Below are 16,954 nucleotides of genomic sequence, written 5' to 3'. Positions count from 1 at the left end.
CGAAAGTTGTATACATGCAAAAATATCTTGATAATTTCGTTAGTGAGATTCAGGCGTTTGTCAAATATCTCCTGTGCTATACCGGTTACCGTCCTCGACGAGCGAAGTAACCCATAGACACAGCTCACTGAGTTTCTCGCCGGATCTTCTCAGTGGGTCGCGATTACGATCCGGTGCTAGATTCTGCGTAGCATTGCTCTTGCTAGGGCCAGTATTAGCAAATTCTCTCAGGTTGAGCCCGTGAGCTCACCCACCAGTCTGGGCGTAGCTGAAATAGCCTCTTAGGCTACCAGTAAATAGTTAGGAAAAAAATATCCTGTTCTTCTGATTGCTTCCGCTACACCCGTTTTATTAGTCCTCAAAGAGCATCGGTTGGATAAAAACAATATGTATATTATAATGGAAATGTTTCAGCTACAAAGTTCTGTAAAGCTACGTATGGCCATTTTACGATTTGAATCATGTGCCATAAGACTAGAAACCATTCCTAAGTTTACGAACAAACAACAATAGCAACTGGATACCAAAAACAAAACAACTAAAAAAAACCATTAATAATATCTAATAATATTTACGTTAAGCTCACACACTATATATAACACAGCGCATAATGTGTGTAACTGCATGATTTATGATTAGCGAGTCGTTTATTTTAGCCTCAAATGACGCCATAATTATGTAGCGTGCGGCCGGTAAAGTTAAAACGGCAATTGTGAAATCCGGCTTCCCATACAAAGGCCAAGTGGTAAAGCTAACCGTATGGGCTCGTATATCATACTAGTAATTAGCGAAGCGGCCGGTTTAGGTGCGCCCCTTGACATTCCTAATATCTATATAAGTCGTCGTGGCTTAAAGGATAAGGCGTCCGGTACATTCGTATCTTGCGATGTAGCGGTGTTCGAATCCCGCCGGCATGTGCCATTTTTTGTAATGAAATACGTTCTTAACAAATGTTCACGATTGACTTCCACGGTATGCCTATTTCTGCCATAAAGCAGTAATGCGTTTCGGTTTGAAGATTGGGGCAGCCGGTGTAACTATACTGAGACCCTAGAACTTATATCTGAAGGTGGGTGGCGGCATTTTCGTTGTAGATGTCTATGGGCTCCGGTAACCACTTAACATCAGGTGGGCCGTGAGCTTGTCTACCCATCAATGCAATAAAAAAATATAAGACGGTGACATTCACATCATCCAATAGGAGAAGTCAAAAATATTCTTCTTATTCTTGCACTTATACCACAACATGAGGTCGACGCAGCATGTTCTCTTCATCCATCCAGGGCTATCATACGTATCATACTCTGCACTCGCACTCTTCTCTCACATATCCTCTTTGCCACAGCCCATCCAAGTATTTTTGGACGCCGCCAATAAAAAGGAAGGTTATTTAAAAGCGGTAGGCAGCGGCTTGGCTCTGCCCCTGGCATTGCTGAAGTCCATGGGCGACAGTAACCACTCACCATCAGGTGGGCCGTATGCTCATCTGCTTACAAGGGCAATAAAAAAATACAATTATTTACCAGATAATCGGATTAAGTAAGCCGGTAGTTATCTAGTCACAAACACACAACCCCGTTTTGACGCGAATAAGCCAACGCTTTGTACGCATCCAGGGCTCGACTAAAAACTTGCGAACGTTCCCTACTTAGCCCCTTATTTATCGCATCCACAACATGTTAATTCCTTCCCGAAACTTTCGGAAATTTGCTGTCCGTAAACTTGGCGAACGTACCGGCCGAGATTTATTTCTCTACCCCTGTTTAACTTGTTTCCGAAGTAAAGTTGTATGAGTTCACTAACGTTGTACTAGTCACTATGATGGGCACTATATTAGACATCTTACTAGCTAAGCTTACGAGTTATTAAACTGCCAAAGAAAAAGCAAGAGTGATATAGGAAATATTTTTTAACGAGTTACACAAATTACATAATTAAAACAATTCTTACGGTATAACCTCGCATTTAACCAACGAGCTCAAAACCGTAAAAGTAATTTTAATTTAAATAAAAATTCGGATGAAAAAAAAAATAGAAAGCGTTCTTTGTCTTATCCGTAACGACAAAATTGTAATGTATTCGAAACCTTGGAAATGCGCCGCCAATACGTAAAACAAAATTACATGTTCATACTTCTTCGATGTCCCTCACGTAGTAAAATGAGTCCTTCCCGCCATTCCCTGATTTGATACGCGCTATTGGCTTTCTGCCATCTTGTTAAATCTACGAAAAGTAACAGCTGTAATAATGTCTAGACAAATTCATGCAAATAAGAAAATATGTATAAGAAATATCTAGGACATTCTTGAAACAAAGAGTTCTCTGAATGCTAATGTCTTCGTTGAAATAATAAGAAACTGTACGCAATGTCTTGGAAAGAGATACCTACATCTATGTTTTACGAAATAGAGATGTTATTTTACAACCTGTTTTTAACATTCAGCATTCATCTCGGCTGTTTTCTTGTATATATTTTACCATTAAACTTCTTTTTTTTAAGTATATAGTATAAAAATATAATTGTGGTATAACCTATGGTAAATACGTTTAAATAATCTTTACAGGGACTTTTTGGCGGGAACTTGAGGAGTGAAGTTGTGTGATTTGTTTTATTTTGTCTGTTTAGTGTTTCTTCAGGATTAAATGTGTAATAACGGTGGTTTGTTAACTGTTTAATATCTGAGAAAGTGCACAAATGTGGGAAAATGAAACAAAGCCGCTGGACATAACTTCTCGGGATCCTCCAAAAAGTCCACTGAAAAAATCTCAGTAAATGACCACCATTTTACTGAGATTATACTTCATCCCATATCATCTCATCTCATTTCATTTAATTTCATCCCAGTTGATTAATGTCTCAAATCAATCTACTTCATTTCATTTCATCATTTTTCATCAAAATAAGAATATGAATTAAAATAAGACATGACTTAAAGGTCTTAGTTACCAGGTCATAAAATCCCTAAAAAAACAAATAACTTTACAGAAATTATTATTATTTGAGGTTATGGTATTTTTTTTGGAATGCCTATCCTTTTTACAGATACTACAGTGTTTCGATGTTAAATATATATGGTTAGATTATGTAAATAAGTCGTTCTGTTCCTTTGTTGTCCATTTTATTTGTCTCGTTAACGTGGATTCGTGATATTTATCAGCCTCCACAAATTGTCCGGACATGTAACAGCCTGAATATGTAACAAATATTATTTTTTATTGTTGTAATTTTATTTCAAATGCTTGATAATAAAATGTATACTGGCAGGTTGCCTTTCATCTATGTATATCTATATATATAGAAATGAATTGCTGTTCATTAGTCTCGCTAAAACTCGAGAACGGCTGGACCGATTTGGCTAAGTTTGGTCCTGAATTATTTGTGGAAGTCCAGAGAAGGTTTAAAAGGTAGATAAATGAATGAAAATGTTCAGAATTAAATAAAAATATCAATTTTGTCTTTCCTTTGATATGTCCCCCGTCGGACGGATTCCTTTTGTTTGTTTTAAGTTTATTTTATACAAAAGCTTAGGTCGATTAGGTTATCGATTGAGGCACTACGAAGTCTGCCGGGTTAGCTAAGTATGGTAATAAAAATATAGAATACAATAAATAGTACTAAGATAAAGAGTATTAAGCGGTAGGCTGCGACTTGGCTCTGTTCCTGGCATTGCTGACGTCCATGAGCTAACCACTTCCCATCAGGTAGGCCGTATGCTCATCTGCTTGCTTGAGCAATAAAAATAAACAAAATGTAAAATCCTAAAGTATTTCTATTTAAGGATTAAAAAAAAGGAATCAATATTATAATAAAAAAGATATTCAATCACGAAATAAAATTAATAACATAAATTCCGTTCAATGTTTAATCAAAGCGTCATCATACTATTGGCCCGAGTTAAATTTTAATATATTCCGCTGAATGTTTCTGTTCAATTATAACAACTTACGTTCATTAAGTCGGTCCTGTTAACTTTAAGCTCAAATTTCTACTGCTGCGAACTATATTTGCTACTATATTTTGAACTATATTTCATATGACGAAAGTAGCAAGGGAAATGTTTCATTATACGGTGGCACTTTACTAAATAAACGAACACGTGAAATTCTGTATGTGGCTCACAGCATCAGCAAGCTGGATAATATTCGTCTCTAGTGATGCGCCTTTGTAGGGCATCGAGTAACAAGATTTGTAATGAAATGAATGCGACAAAATGGCTACCTGATTAATGATGATCGGCTGTTTTGTGGATCGCCACATAAGTTATAAGCGGTTGCTAGCACACACGCTTTGAAATGGATTGGAAAAGAATAACACATCTTTTTTTATTGCTTAGATGGTTGAACGAGCTCACAGCCCACCTGGTGTTATGTGGTTACTGGAGCCCATAGACATCTACAACGTAAATGCGCCACCCACCTTGAGATTAAAGTTCTAAGGTCTCAAGTACAGTTACAACGGTATAGTTACCCTTCAAACCGAAACGCATTACTGCTTCACGGCAGAAATAGGCGAGGTGGTGGTACCTGCCCGTGCGGACTCACAAGAGGTCCTACCACCAGTAAAAATTTACTTTAAGTTTTTATTATGTGATCGCCTAGTACCTATCACCCTTCTCTAGGTTATCTTCTCTAGGGTGTCGCAAAAGGCTACTAATACGCTGATGATGAAATGTGAATGCTGCAATTGTTCCGTCGCAGGTCACCAGTTTGGAATGCTTAAAGACGAAGGGAAGATGTTCCACTGAGCCGGTGATATTGCTAGGTAGACCGACGGTCCGAATGTTGTTCGGAACTTGTATATATGCAAGCTTATCTTGAAAATGTCGTAAGCGAGATTCAGGCACCTGTCAAATATCTTGTGTTCTGTGATGGTTACTGCCATAGATTCATCGGAAAATGGTTAATATACCTGATTACTGTGATTGGCAACGGGCATTTACCAGTACAAAACTTTCAAGCCAGAGATAGGTGGATTTTGCACCACTATAACTAATAACTAATTTTAATTTAAAATTGATTGGTACCACCATCCCGCCTATTCCTGTCACGAAGCAACCATGCATACCAGCTTAAAGGGTAAGATAAGTATCCGACACACTATCCAAATCAAATATTCTATTGAATCCATTGCAAGAAAAGATAAATTAAGTGTAAGCAGTGCTTTATCGAACTGGTCAAAATTTTAATATATTTTCCTAAAGCAACAATAATTTGTCGCAAGATAAAATCGATGTATCCTGCTTGTACAACAAATGATCTTACAAACAATATCTTCGCAATATCCTCAGCATTTCCAATGCACATACAAGAATACAACCGTGTTGACAATGCCAGTGATCCGTGAACCGGACATGTACCAGTCGGATACACGTATAATATCCGGATGTATTCAGACGCCGGTCGGACTTCCGACACACAACACTATGTCGGGTTGAGAATAAACTTAAGTGGCCAATTTATCGTAGCTTTCCGTTCATTGCCTTTAAGATTCCGTGTTGCTTATAGAAGTATTCGTGTGTTCTAGATTCTAAGTATGGATAATGGCTATTTTCATGTAAACAAATTTTTGAGGCCACGTTTAAAAAAATCATCAATGCTTAAATGTAGATCATTGGACTTTTTGACGTGAACGCGAATAGCTAAGTTGAGTGAATTGTTAATTCATAATAATAATTCATTTTTTTAATTCAGCATTGCTTCAGGTTTATATATGTAAAAATGGTGGCTCATTAGCCCCACGTGGCATCTGTGAAAGTGCAAAAATGTGGGAAAATGAAACCAAAACCGCTGACGTAGCTTCTCGGTTCCTTCTAAAAAGTTCGCTGAGATCTCAATCAATAACCACAATTTTATTGAGACCTCATTTCTTCTCATCTCAGCGTTTGTTTCATTTAATTTCATCCCAATTGATTACATTATATTATGGTATTTTTTACAATAAAATCATTTTTTCTTACACTATTCTTAATTCAAGTTTATTAAAATTTATTTTCTAAAATATTTTTAGTTCGATTTTCTATATAAGCATATTTTGTTAGTTTTTTTAAACTATTAAGTATTTATTTTTCATTTTTTAGTTGAATTTCAGTTTTTTCAATATTTTTTATTTTAATTTTTTTTAATATTGAATTGTCGTCGGTCCTTAATAAGTGTACCAAATTTCGAGTTAATCCGACGTTTTGAAGGGGGCCAAAATCATGTTTAAAAATTCCGTTACAAACATACATACGTCTGAAGCTAATAAAAGCGTATTAAAAATTGCAAAGCTATAAAGCACCGACCAAATAAAATATCGAGTTAAGTTAGACTGAATATCAGTAAAATTTGTGATTATAATAATTCACTGTCCAAACAATACAGAGAGAAACAACGAGCACAATGCGTTCCAGTGAACATCATTGCCCGCTCGTAAACTTTATATTTTCATATGAGACTCGTGGAAGGCAACATGTGCGAGCGCCATTAAGTCCCATCCAATTATCTGAGGCACAACGACCCCGGAGGACACTCCACCCGCTTTGTACAGAGGAGTTTCTCGAGTTTAATAATCAACGCAATTGTCAAATCGTCTGAGAACTTATCAAGTGCCTTAGCGAAGCCGGTTGACATTTACAGAATTCGGTAATTGACGGATGGGTGTAGGTCGTAGATATCACGACATGATTACCGCCGCCTGACAAATTGGTGTATACTTAATTGGATTGTTTTTTTTTTATTGCTTAGATGGGTGGACGAGCTCACAGCCCACATGGTGTTAAGTGGTTACTGGAGCCCATAGACGTCAACAATGTAAATGTGCCACCCACCTCGAGATATAAGTTCTAAGGTCTCATGTATAGTTACAACGGCTGCCCCACCCTTCAAACCGAAACGCATTACTGCTTCACGGCTGTATTGTGTAGCGGTTTTCGCAGCCACAACCAAAACACAGAACTCTTTAGGTAGAAATAGGCGGAGAGACCGATTAGGCTGCCCAGTTGATGCCGCTGTTGTTCAGGAATACCCCGCTGGGATGGAATGCGATACGTCACCAAGTGGTCTCTCTTCTAATCGCTGCGGGGCTTATCTTGGCAGTCTCATATAATCCACGTAGTAGCTCGCACCCTGGTACAAAAAAGGCTACGAGCTGTCGGCGTTATCTAGGTGGACATCTGATAAACCCTCGACCGAGAAGTCCGGAGGTTTTGGCGCTAACGACCACTAGTCCGGCGTACAGTGGGGGCAAGGTGGCGGGGAGACATGTAACCCGGGCGAAACGCGTCTCCTTACCCTCAGTCTGCCTCGAGTAAGTTCTCTCCCATTAAGGCTCAAACATGGGTTGCTGAGCGATCGGGGGCTTTAGTCGGTTGAACTTCAACATGTTCCGCCTACCGACCCCAATGTATAGGAGTGGGTGATATAAATCGTATCTAGATTCAATATCTATATATCGCAGCAATATCGTTGAATCCGATATCGCCCCGCACGAAATCTATATATCGATATCAGCCGATACACGATATTGCTCGATGTGATGCGCATCGGCATATTGTACTGATTCGTGAATCGAAATCTATATATCGATATCAGCCGATACACGATATTGCTCGATGTGATGCGCATCGGCATATCGTACCGATTCGTGAATATCAGCAATATTCGTTTGGTTCGTATCGAATCGGCCAGAGTGAGTGAGCGCACGATAGGGATATCATGTGATGAATGAAACAGAAACAGGCATTATCCATACAATTGTAAACCTTATATTTAAGTCCATATGTCTGTAGATTATTCTTAGCGTATCAGCAGGATACAATTTAGGAAAGAAGTTTCAACTTTCGACCCTAACTTGAATGCAGTATAGCCTATTTGCATCGTTGAATTTAATTTCACGCGCTTTGACCTTGAACTATAATTTTTGGACAAGTGTTTATAAATACTTAAAAGTTTTTTGTGTTTGATTTTTAAAGTACACATTTTTCTATTTTTAATTGAATCCAAATAATTGAGTTTATTTCTTGTGTTTGTATTAAACTTTTGAAATCTACACTCTTTTGGTATATTTTGTAATTTTAAATTAAGACACAAAATACTAAAAACTGAAAATAATGTAGCCAGTCCTAAGCCTGATAAAAGCATGAAGGAAAGTTTTTTTGATATTTTTATTTTCATGTTCTTTTTATTACTTTAAAATCATATTATAAATTGATATCAGAAAACCAACCGTATAACGTTGACTTAAATCTATATCTACTACGATATTATATCAGCGTATCGTTTCAAATCTCAAATATCATGAATCGAGAAAATCTACTAGCATCCATCAATATATAGATTCAGAAAATATATAGATTCAATATCCGATATTGATACTCGATATATAGATACGATTCGATACGCGGCAAAACCGATATTACCCACTCCTACCAATGTATAAGCGGAAGCGGGCACTCACCCAAATAAAAAGGCCGCGACGACTACCTTATCTAATATATAAAATTCTCGTGTCACAATGTTCGTTCCCATACTCCTCCGAAACCGCTTGACCGATTCTCATGAAATTTTTTATGCATATTCAGTAAGCCTGAGAATCGGCTACTATCTATTTTTCTAACCTTTAAGTGATAAGGGGTGTTCACACCAAAAAATTTATTTTTCTTTTTTTGATAATTTTTTTTTAAATGTTTGTTGTGGTTTGTTGTTTTGTTATTTTTAAACAACATTCCCTCATCGTTCACAGCGCTCCAGGCCTTTTTCACTAATATTCCACATCCTTATACACTTCCAATAAGTTAGTTTTTTTTTCTACACTAGAAATTCCCTAGAAATCTTATATATGGCAAAACAATGTTTGCCGGGTCAGCTAGTCTCTATATAAAAAATGAATTGCTGTTCGTTAGTCTCCCTAAAACTCGAGAACGGCTGAACCGATTTGACTAATTTTGGTCTTGAATTATTTGTGGAAGTCCAGAGAAGGTTTAAAATGTAGATAAATATGAAAATGCTCGGAATTAAATAAAAATCCGTCGGACGGATTCCTTTTGTTTGTTTTATGTTTATTTTATACAAAAGTTTAGGTCTTTTATATATCGATTGAGGCACTACGAAGTCTGCCGAGTCAGCTAGTCTATAATAAAATATTTATTTGAACCAATAACAATGAGAACTTGCTAAATGCTAATGTTGTAGGTTATCCTGAGGCGATAGACCTCGCATTGTTATTGGAATTAGCATTGTTCAAGTATCTGGGTCAGTGAGATAATCTCGAGAAATTATAGTTCGATTACTCTAGGTTATTGATACTATGTATATATTTGCTGAGTTGAGTAGACGAAGCCCACGGCCCACTTGTTGTTATGCGGTCACCGGAGCCCATAGATTTTACCCATTTACGTCGTAAATGCCGGCACCCGTCTTGGGACATGAGTCCTAAAATCTCTGTTTTTACAATTCGTACTTTAGTTTGTTTCCAAAGCTAGTTGATATTTTTGAAAATGCTTCTACTAAGATGAGGGCTACATTTTTACGAGTCCAATCAATAATTATGAAATTTTTTTTGGCTACGCGTTAGACATGGCCAGCGCTTTTATTCGTTTAGAAACGTTTTGGGCTCTGTCTGCAGAATTTGGGCCGCGGTATAGTCCCGTCGCAAAGGTAGTATAGTATTGTTTCGATGGAAAACGAGATTTTTTGCTGATGCCATTGTAAGGTGAAAGAAAGCGAGACACTACATTAAAACAGCATATTAATATAGTCCAGGCTACAGCGAAAATGAAGGAATTTATTGATTAAACATCATTATCGAGTAGTTGCTCTACAAACTCTCTAAATATCTTAGCTCAGTAAATCTTGGATACTCATTAATCAAACGTGGTACCAATTCGTGTATAGATTTGTCGATCTAAAGCCACCCTTTACGAGGATTCTGCTTAGTGTCAATGATCACTTCTAGAATGCAGAAAAAAAAAGAAGTAGCTGTGACATCTATACTAATATTATAAAGAGGAAAGATTTGTTTGTTTGTTTGTTTCGAATAGGCTCCGAAACTAATGGACCGATTTGAAAAATTATTTTTCCATTAGAAGCCGACATTGTCCCTGATGAACATAGGCTACATTTAAAAAAAAATATATTTTATTTTTTTGGTTTCATGTGTGTTTTAATGTTTCCGAAGCGAAGCGAGGGCGGGTCGCTAGTTGTATATATTTTCAGTAGCCACTTCAAATATGAAGCCTAAAGTAACTAGTTTACACTACACATTGGAACGCACATTTGTTTCACGCCCGAAGTAGGTACAACTTGGATGACTCTCAAATTCTTGGGAGCCATTCGTCCGACCTCGCTCCCATATCAAACGGCAATAACAAAAGCGTTATACAGCATTACAGAGGTCCGTCGGGCCATTGTTTTGGGCGCTTACCGAGAAAGCTTTTTGTTTGTACCAAAACATTCGCACAGACAATAGCCCGATTGTCTTGCTATTTTCGTCTTTGCGAAGAACGTCGGCTTAACTTAGTCATGTTGATTAAATTTTGATAGTTCACTTTTATACGTAGTTTGAAATAAAGTGGATTCATTGTTGCAATCGTTTCATGTAAATGTTATCAGTGATGTTGGGGACGCTTTAAGCCTGCATTCATCTGAGTTTTGCATTAAAAACTAAATTGTGGGTAGTTTAAGTTTGACGTTTAACAAACTACCCTCCAACGGCCCAAATATTAACTTTACATTTAAATAATTTAATTATTCGTCTTCGCGCCGACAAATATAATCGTCAAATTAAGATTGTTATGGATTTATTTTAAGGATGGGTAGCATATCATTAGCTTTTTTATCGTAGACCTCAGGTCTGATTGCATTGGTCCGAGGTGCCAAAGTTAATAGAAAGTTAGTAAAAATTGCATTAATTCCTACTGTTTCGTTGTGTTTATAGGTATGCATGTATAAACAGAAGAATACTTCCAAATACTAGTACAGTACTCAAAATGCTTAAGCGCTTATTTCAGCATGTACCCGGTTTCCGGGCAAACTTCACCGGTTGAACATAGTATCCGTGAACATTTTTCTTAAAGTTGAACTAGAATTGGTGTTTAGAATAATACTTATTTTGTTACAGAAAACAACAAGAAGCTGGATAGAGAGTACATTTCAGAAGCGAGAGTGTAAATGCTTCGTTCCCAGCGCTAAGGATGAGCATGTGTGAGTGAAATTAAATTATTTTTAGCTGAAAAATCGTTCGTAAACTCCTGGGCAGAATACGCTTATTAGAATTATCGTTTTCATTCGATTAAGGTGTGGTTCGATTTTGGAGTTTTTAAACTGTCATGAGATACTTCAAGTGTATCATAGGGTGTATCTCATTGCAATAGATATTCTATCTTATGTTTCATGTGTTACGGTATAGATATTGTAACAGCCCATTGACACAGCCCATTCAGTTTCTCGCCGGATCTTCTCAATGGGTCCCGTTTCCGATCCGGTGGTCGATCCTGCTAAGCACTGCTCTTGCTAGGGCTAGTGTTAGCAACACTCCGGTTTGAGCCCCGTGAGCTCATCTACACGTCAAGAAGAAGCTGAAGTAGCCTCTCAAGGCTATATTTATATATATAATAGTAAATTCTCGTGAAATTGGAGCTCTTTTATCAAAACCTTCACGGAAAGCAACACCCAAATTGGCTGTCATCGTGTATATTAGCTTGCGCAAACAAATGTCTGCCCTCGTGTTGCACTTAGGCTCAGGGGGGTGCAACTCCCATACAAAGGAAAAGAACATTCAACTAGCGTCATCTTTAGGAACCGGCGAGGTCATTTTTGAAACGTTTTGGCCTTAATGAACTAATAAACTCACTAGATGGCAGATACGAGTTCTGACTCAATAAAAAAGGTTAGCGTACTTTGAAGCAGTGCTTCCACTTTTAGGGAATTCTCCCTTTTTTAGGGAAAAATAGCTGATATTTTGGATGATAAAGACAATTTAAAAAATACCAGGATTTAGGATATTTCGGGGTAAAAAGCAAAGCCTATACTAGTAACTGTTGTGAATTTTAAAATAAACGGTTTTTAAAGTAAAACAATGAACATTTTATTTTATGGAGAGAGAATGACATTAAGTCGAGTTGACAAGTAAAAGAATAAAACAGAGTTGTGTATAAAAACTATAAAGAAGGTTTGATTCAACAGTGACCCTCTAGTAAAGTAAATCATAGATTAAGCCACTGCTTTTTTCTTAGGGATTCCCCAGAATCCCAATAAGTATAATCCGCCAAACTTTTATTTACCTATTTTCGTTGATGTCATCAGAACTTACTTGTATTGTAATATACAGGTACTTCATGTACCATGAAAGCTTATCATGGTAATTTCATTTACGAAAACCTTGTAATTGTCATTTCACTTTTGCTAGCAGTTCCTTCTTCAAAGACTGAGGTGGAAAGATTATTCAGTGTTCTCAAATGTAAAAACTGACAAAAGAAACAGGCTTTCTAATGAAACCCTGAACGGCTTGCTTCATAGAAAGTTCCCAACTTTGCCAGCAAACAATTGCTCAATTTTAGAACCGAACAGTGTTAGGTTGCGTGCAGCAAAAGAATATAAAAGCAATGCGTCGACTTCCTTGAAAATTCTAATCCTATAGATCTATGATCTTCTGGGGGCGTTTATATTATATATACCTACATTAAATAATATGCTGTGGTTTATTTTCTGTATTTTATTTATGCTTTCTATATAAAGGATTTATGAAAGTTGTCTAGGAAATTTTAGGGATAAATTCAAAAGAAACTAGGGTAAAATGTGTTAAAAAAAACGTAAGTGGAAACACTGCTTTGAAGTTTTCAAAATTCCAGGGCCGTAAAACAATCTCAAAAAAAAAAAAAAAAAGTTTTCAAAATGTCGTAACGATTAAATTTTTTAAATCGTTTTTTTTTGGTCTTGGTGTGAGTTATTTTACGTTGTAGTATTAATTTAGAGCATCTTTTAGCTTTATGAGAATATTAGACGATTAGATATTGAGAAACTCTGTTTTGAATTCTCTTTAGACATAACTTGGTTCCAATACTTTTTTCTTCGTTAGCGTTTCGTAAGCCTGTGTAACTATTTTCGTTTCTTACAGAAAGTTTATTATTAAAAATCAGCATGCCTCGAAGATCGAAAATGAAATACTATTTCGGATGCCTTGATAACGGTGAGTTTACACTATTTTCCCGGTATATTATTTGCTAACAGAATTATTATTCATAATATAATTAAATGAATTAGCACCAACTAATGGTCCTTCCTATTTCTGCTGCCTAGCTATCATATATGTTAAGTTTGATCAAAACAGTCGGTGTTAAGTCTCGTACTATCACACACACACCTCAGATAATAAAATTGTCTCGAGTGGGTGGAAGTATTTATGTTTTGCAACTCAGCGTATTATATGCTTATTGTCAAGTGGGCCCGAACTAGTTTTTTGGAATGATCAATCAGTCATGCTTTCCTGTTTAAATAAAATACAGCACAATTGATCTCACATCCAAAGTTAGATGATGGCATTCACGTTTTGTTTCCTGGTGTTTGATAACCAAGTTACACCAAGTGGCCTGTGACCACGTTCATCCTTCTACCTAATATAAAATAATGTTTTTATTTTTGTAGACAAAGGTTTGATAATGACAAAATTTTATGGAAAAATTATAAGGAGCACTAAAATGTCTGAAACATGAAAAGATTGATGCACTATATTTGAACCAGAATGTGTTATGTAATATATTAATTTGTAAGTATGATTACATTAACACTAAATTTTTCATGGTCGTATTTTTTCAATATTTGTTACATACTTAAGATACTTTGTTTCTCCGTTTCAGAAGAGAAACTGATTCAGCAAGGAATGTGAACTCACAAGGGATCTTAATTTTTTTTAAATATGTTTATAATTTATAAATTAATAATTGAAATAGTTCATAAGAACTAAATTGATGCCAATTTTGTTTTAAAATAGGTTGTTTAGTTCTTATAGTTATACTATAACGTTTGAATAGTTGTAATTAGTAAGTTAGTAATATATGAAAATACTGATATAAATTTTTGTAAATAACCTTTTGTAAATTCTACGAGAAGATGATTTTAATTAATGATCAAAAGTCAACGGTCTTTAAAAGCATTATTTGCAATTATTTAGATTAACTGTGGAATATATTTGCTAACTTGTGTTTTCTGTGTGAGCAGATATAAATGAAAATGCCCAAACATGATTATGTTTCTTACATTTTCATTATGTGAAATCAATATGCTTGTGACTGAGTATATTAATAATTTATTAAAACTTAAGTGATAGACAGCAACCCCTATGACACTGCTGAAGTTTATAAGCACTGGTGACCACTTATCATGAGCCGGGTTGTGTGCTCGTCTGCTGTTGAGTGCAATAAAAATTTTCGAGACCCTTTCTATTATTTAGATGTAATATTAATGTACATTTAATTTGGATTAAAAGATAAATTTACATTTTATGTTTGCATGTGTATGTTTATAATTCATTTGCATCTAACGAACATCAGTTTCTTTTGTAACAAAATGCAAACTAATGGTTTGTAATGAATGTAATTAACTTTAAGATGATTTTCTTTCAATCTGCTGTTTGTTTCATCTAGTATTACCAAAGCTAAAGCATCAGAAACGTCAGAATAGAAATAATTTAGATAAAGAATAAAAGTATAACTATTGTAATCATGTCTAAGATTACTATAAGTGTCATTAAGTACAAACTATCAATATTTAAGAGTACTTTAAATCATCATTACATTTTTTAAACATTTTTTGTTTTTTTTTTTGTTTTTCAAATCATGTAACAAAACGTTTGTGCAGAACAAAATGTCACATGTTATGAACATGATTGTGGGTTAATCGTTTCTTAAATTTCTAAATGTTTATAAGAATGCTAAGAATAATTTAGTATTCACTTTAGTGTGTGTATTATCTCTACAATGCTAGTTTAAATGACAATTATTGTATGACGAAGCATAGGTAGTATTTATAGATGTAATATTTTCATACAAGGTCATGATCTGTCACGATCAACTTTAAGCAAGAACTGCTATCATTAAGAAACAAATTTATTAAATTTAATTCAAATTGTCTACTATGTTTATAATGAAAAGCTGACATGTTTATATTTCGCACAAATGACTTAATTGACATTGAATGATTTGATTATCTAGACGCTAAGTACGCTAGTAGGATTAATCTAGAGGAGTTATTGTTATTCGAAGTTTTATACAATTGTACGTTCATACAATCTTTTAACCGAAAATTGTTTGTAATATAGGGAAATTAAATAGCTTACAGAGAATTACAGCTTTTTATTTTAAAAAACTGTTTTCTCTCTGTATGAAAAGATCTTATCGATTAGAATGCTGAACACAATCAAACATTCCTTAATATCTCATAAGTACTACCGGGAATTCCAGCGATTCTAAACGATAAGATTTTTTCATAAAGAGAGTTATTAAAAATATTAAAATTACTAAAAAAGCCACCTGGTGGGGGGTAGGGAGACTAATAATCGACCGTAGCGACGCCTGCTGGACCGGGCTTTAACTAAAGCAAAAATAAAAATGAGAGTTGCGCATCTATCTCTAATATATTAAGTGTATAATCTATGCTTAGGCTGTCATTATTAACCTAATCGAGTATGAAATTCAATAATGTTACGTTGTTCTGGTTCATTTGATGATATTTAAGGGTGTTTCTTTTTGTTTGTTGCCTTTATTTTTTCATTGTCGATTTAGAAACTTAACTAATATTCTTTTTTGACTCTCTCACTGAAATGCTGCGAATAGACTAACACTTCATTGGACTTTTTAGTAGAACTCCATTAATAATTTATCGCAATTTTTCCCACATCATCGCAATATAATAAGAAATCGAAAAAAAATTCACAAACAATTCTTATAATGAAAATAGATATAAAATTTTTTTATTGCTTATATGGGTGGACGAGCTCACAGGCCACCTGGTGTTAAGTGGTCACTGAAGCCTATAGACATCTACAACGTAAATGCGCCACCCACCTTGAGATATCCAAGGCCTCGAGTATAGTTACAACGGCTGCCCCGCCCTTCAAACCGAAACGCATTGTTGCTTCACGGTAGAAAAAGGCCAGGTGGTGGTACCTACCCGTGCGGACTCACAAGAAGTCCTACCACCAGTAAAACCACATAGATGACTAGTTCAAAATTTGATTACAAAATAATAATCCAATTAAGGTTCATTTTCGTCCTTCATCGCTGCAAATCACGTTTCATTCTCGCAACTGTTTAACTTATTACGCGATGCATTTAATGCGCCCTCGGGTCATGCGACAAACGACCTTATTTATTTTATGTTAATTACCCTCTATAGCAACCTCGGGAAACTGGTTGGTGGTGCCAATAAATGTTTCTCAAAATTCATGAATTACTTCTAATGCTGTTTAATTTGATTAAAATAAAATGATTGGAGCTTTGTGCATTAGTGACAGCATTCCTACCGTTTATCGTTTGTACAGTTGCTCTTGGTACTTCGAATAAGACTTTTACCATTATGGTATGACTGGCTGTATCTGTCCGCTTCGCTGGGCATTTAAAATTAATTTCTTTTAATATTATTTCCCATCCCCACAAAGATTCTCATCATTAACGCCTCCACAACTAGTGTAGGGAGTCCAACACCCATATCATATAAATATTAGCCTATCCATTAAGTACATGTATTTTCTACATGGATACCAAGTTTCAAGTCAATCGGATGCACGATTCAGTAGTTATAACGGAACATCCGTAAAAACCACTGTAGATTTATATATTAGTATAGATTAACGGAATTGACACGCGAGGCGCTCCAAGAAATGATTGTATTCTTGAATTTAGCATAAGTTAGAACATTAAAAACAGTAGAACAAAGTCAAACAATGTGTAATCTTATCGCTTTGAACTATCTTTGCCAAGCAAAA

At 35.6% G+C, this 16,954-nt stretch overlaps 2 protein-coding genes across 10 annotated transcripts in view; one reads left to right on the top strand and one right to left on the bottom strand.

Moving 5' to 3' along the window:
* The window catches only part of LOC101738592 (transient receptor potential cation channel trpm), a 285,363-nt gene that overhangs the window by 141,549 nt on the left and 126,860 nt on the right, over positions 1 to 16,954 (top strand). For all 9 annotated transcript variants that reach the window (XM_062673892.1, XM_062673890.1, XM_021352814.3 and 6 more), the window contains one exon: positions 11,096 to 11,178. In XM_062673892.1, coding sequence (XP_062529876.1) covers positions 11,096 to 11,178 — 83 coding nt within the window. The remainder of the gene's footprint in view (positions 1 to 11,095; positions 11,179 to 16,954) is intronic.
* Positions 1 to 16,954, bottom strand: part of LOC105842594 (uncharacterized) — an 88,145-nt gene that overhangs the window by 23,388 nt on the left and 47,803 nt on the right. The gene's annotated exons all lie outside the window — the stretch shown is intronic.

The sequence above is a fragment of the Bombyx mori genome, chromosome 19, assembly GCF_030269925.1.
Source record: "Bombyx mori chromosome 19, ASM3026992v2".
NCBI lineage: Eukaryota > Metazoa > Arthropoda > Insecta > Lepidoptera > Bombycidae > Bombyx > Bombyx mori.
Note: the sequence above shows the minus strand (reverse complement) of the source record. Positions and strands in the feature narration are given on the sequence as shown.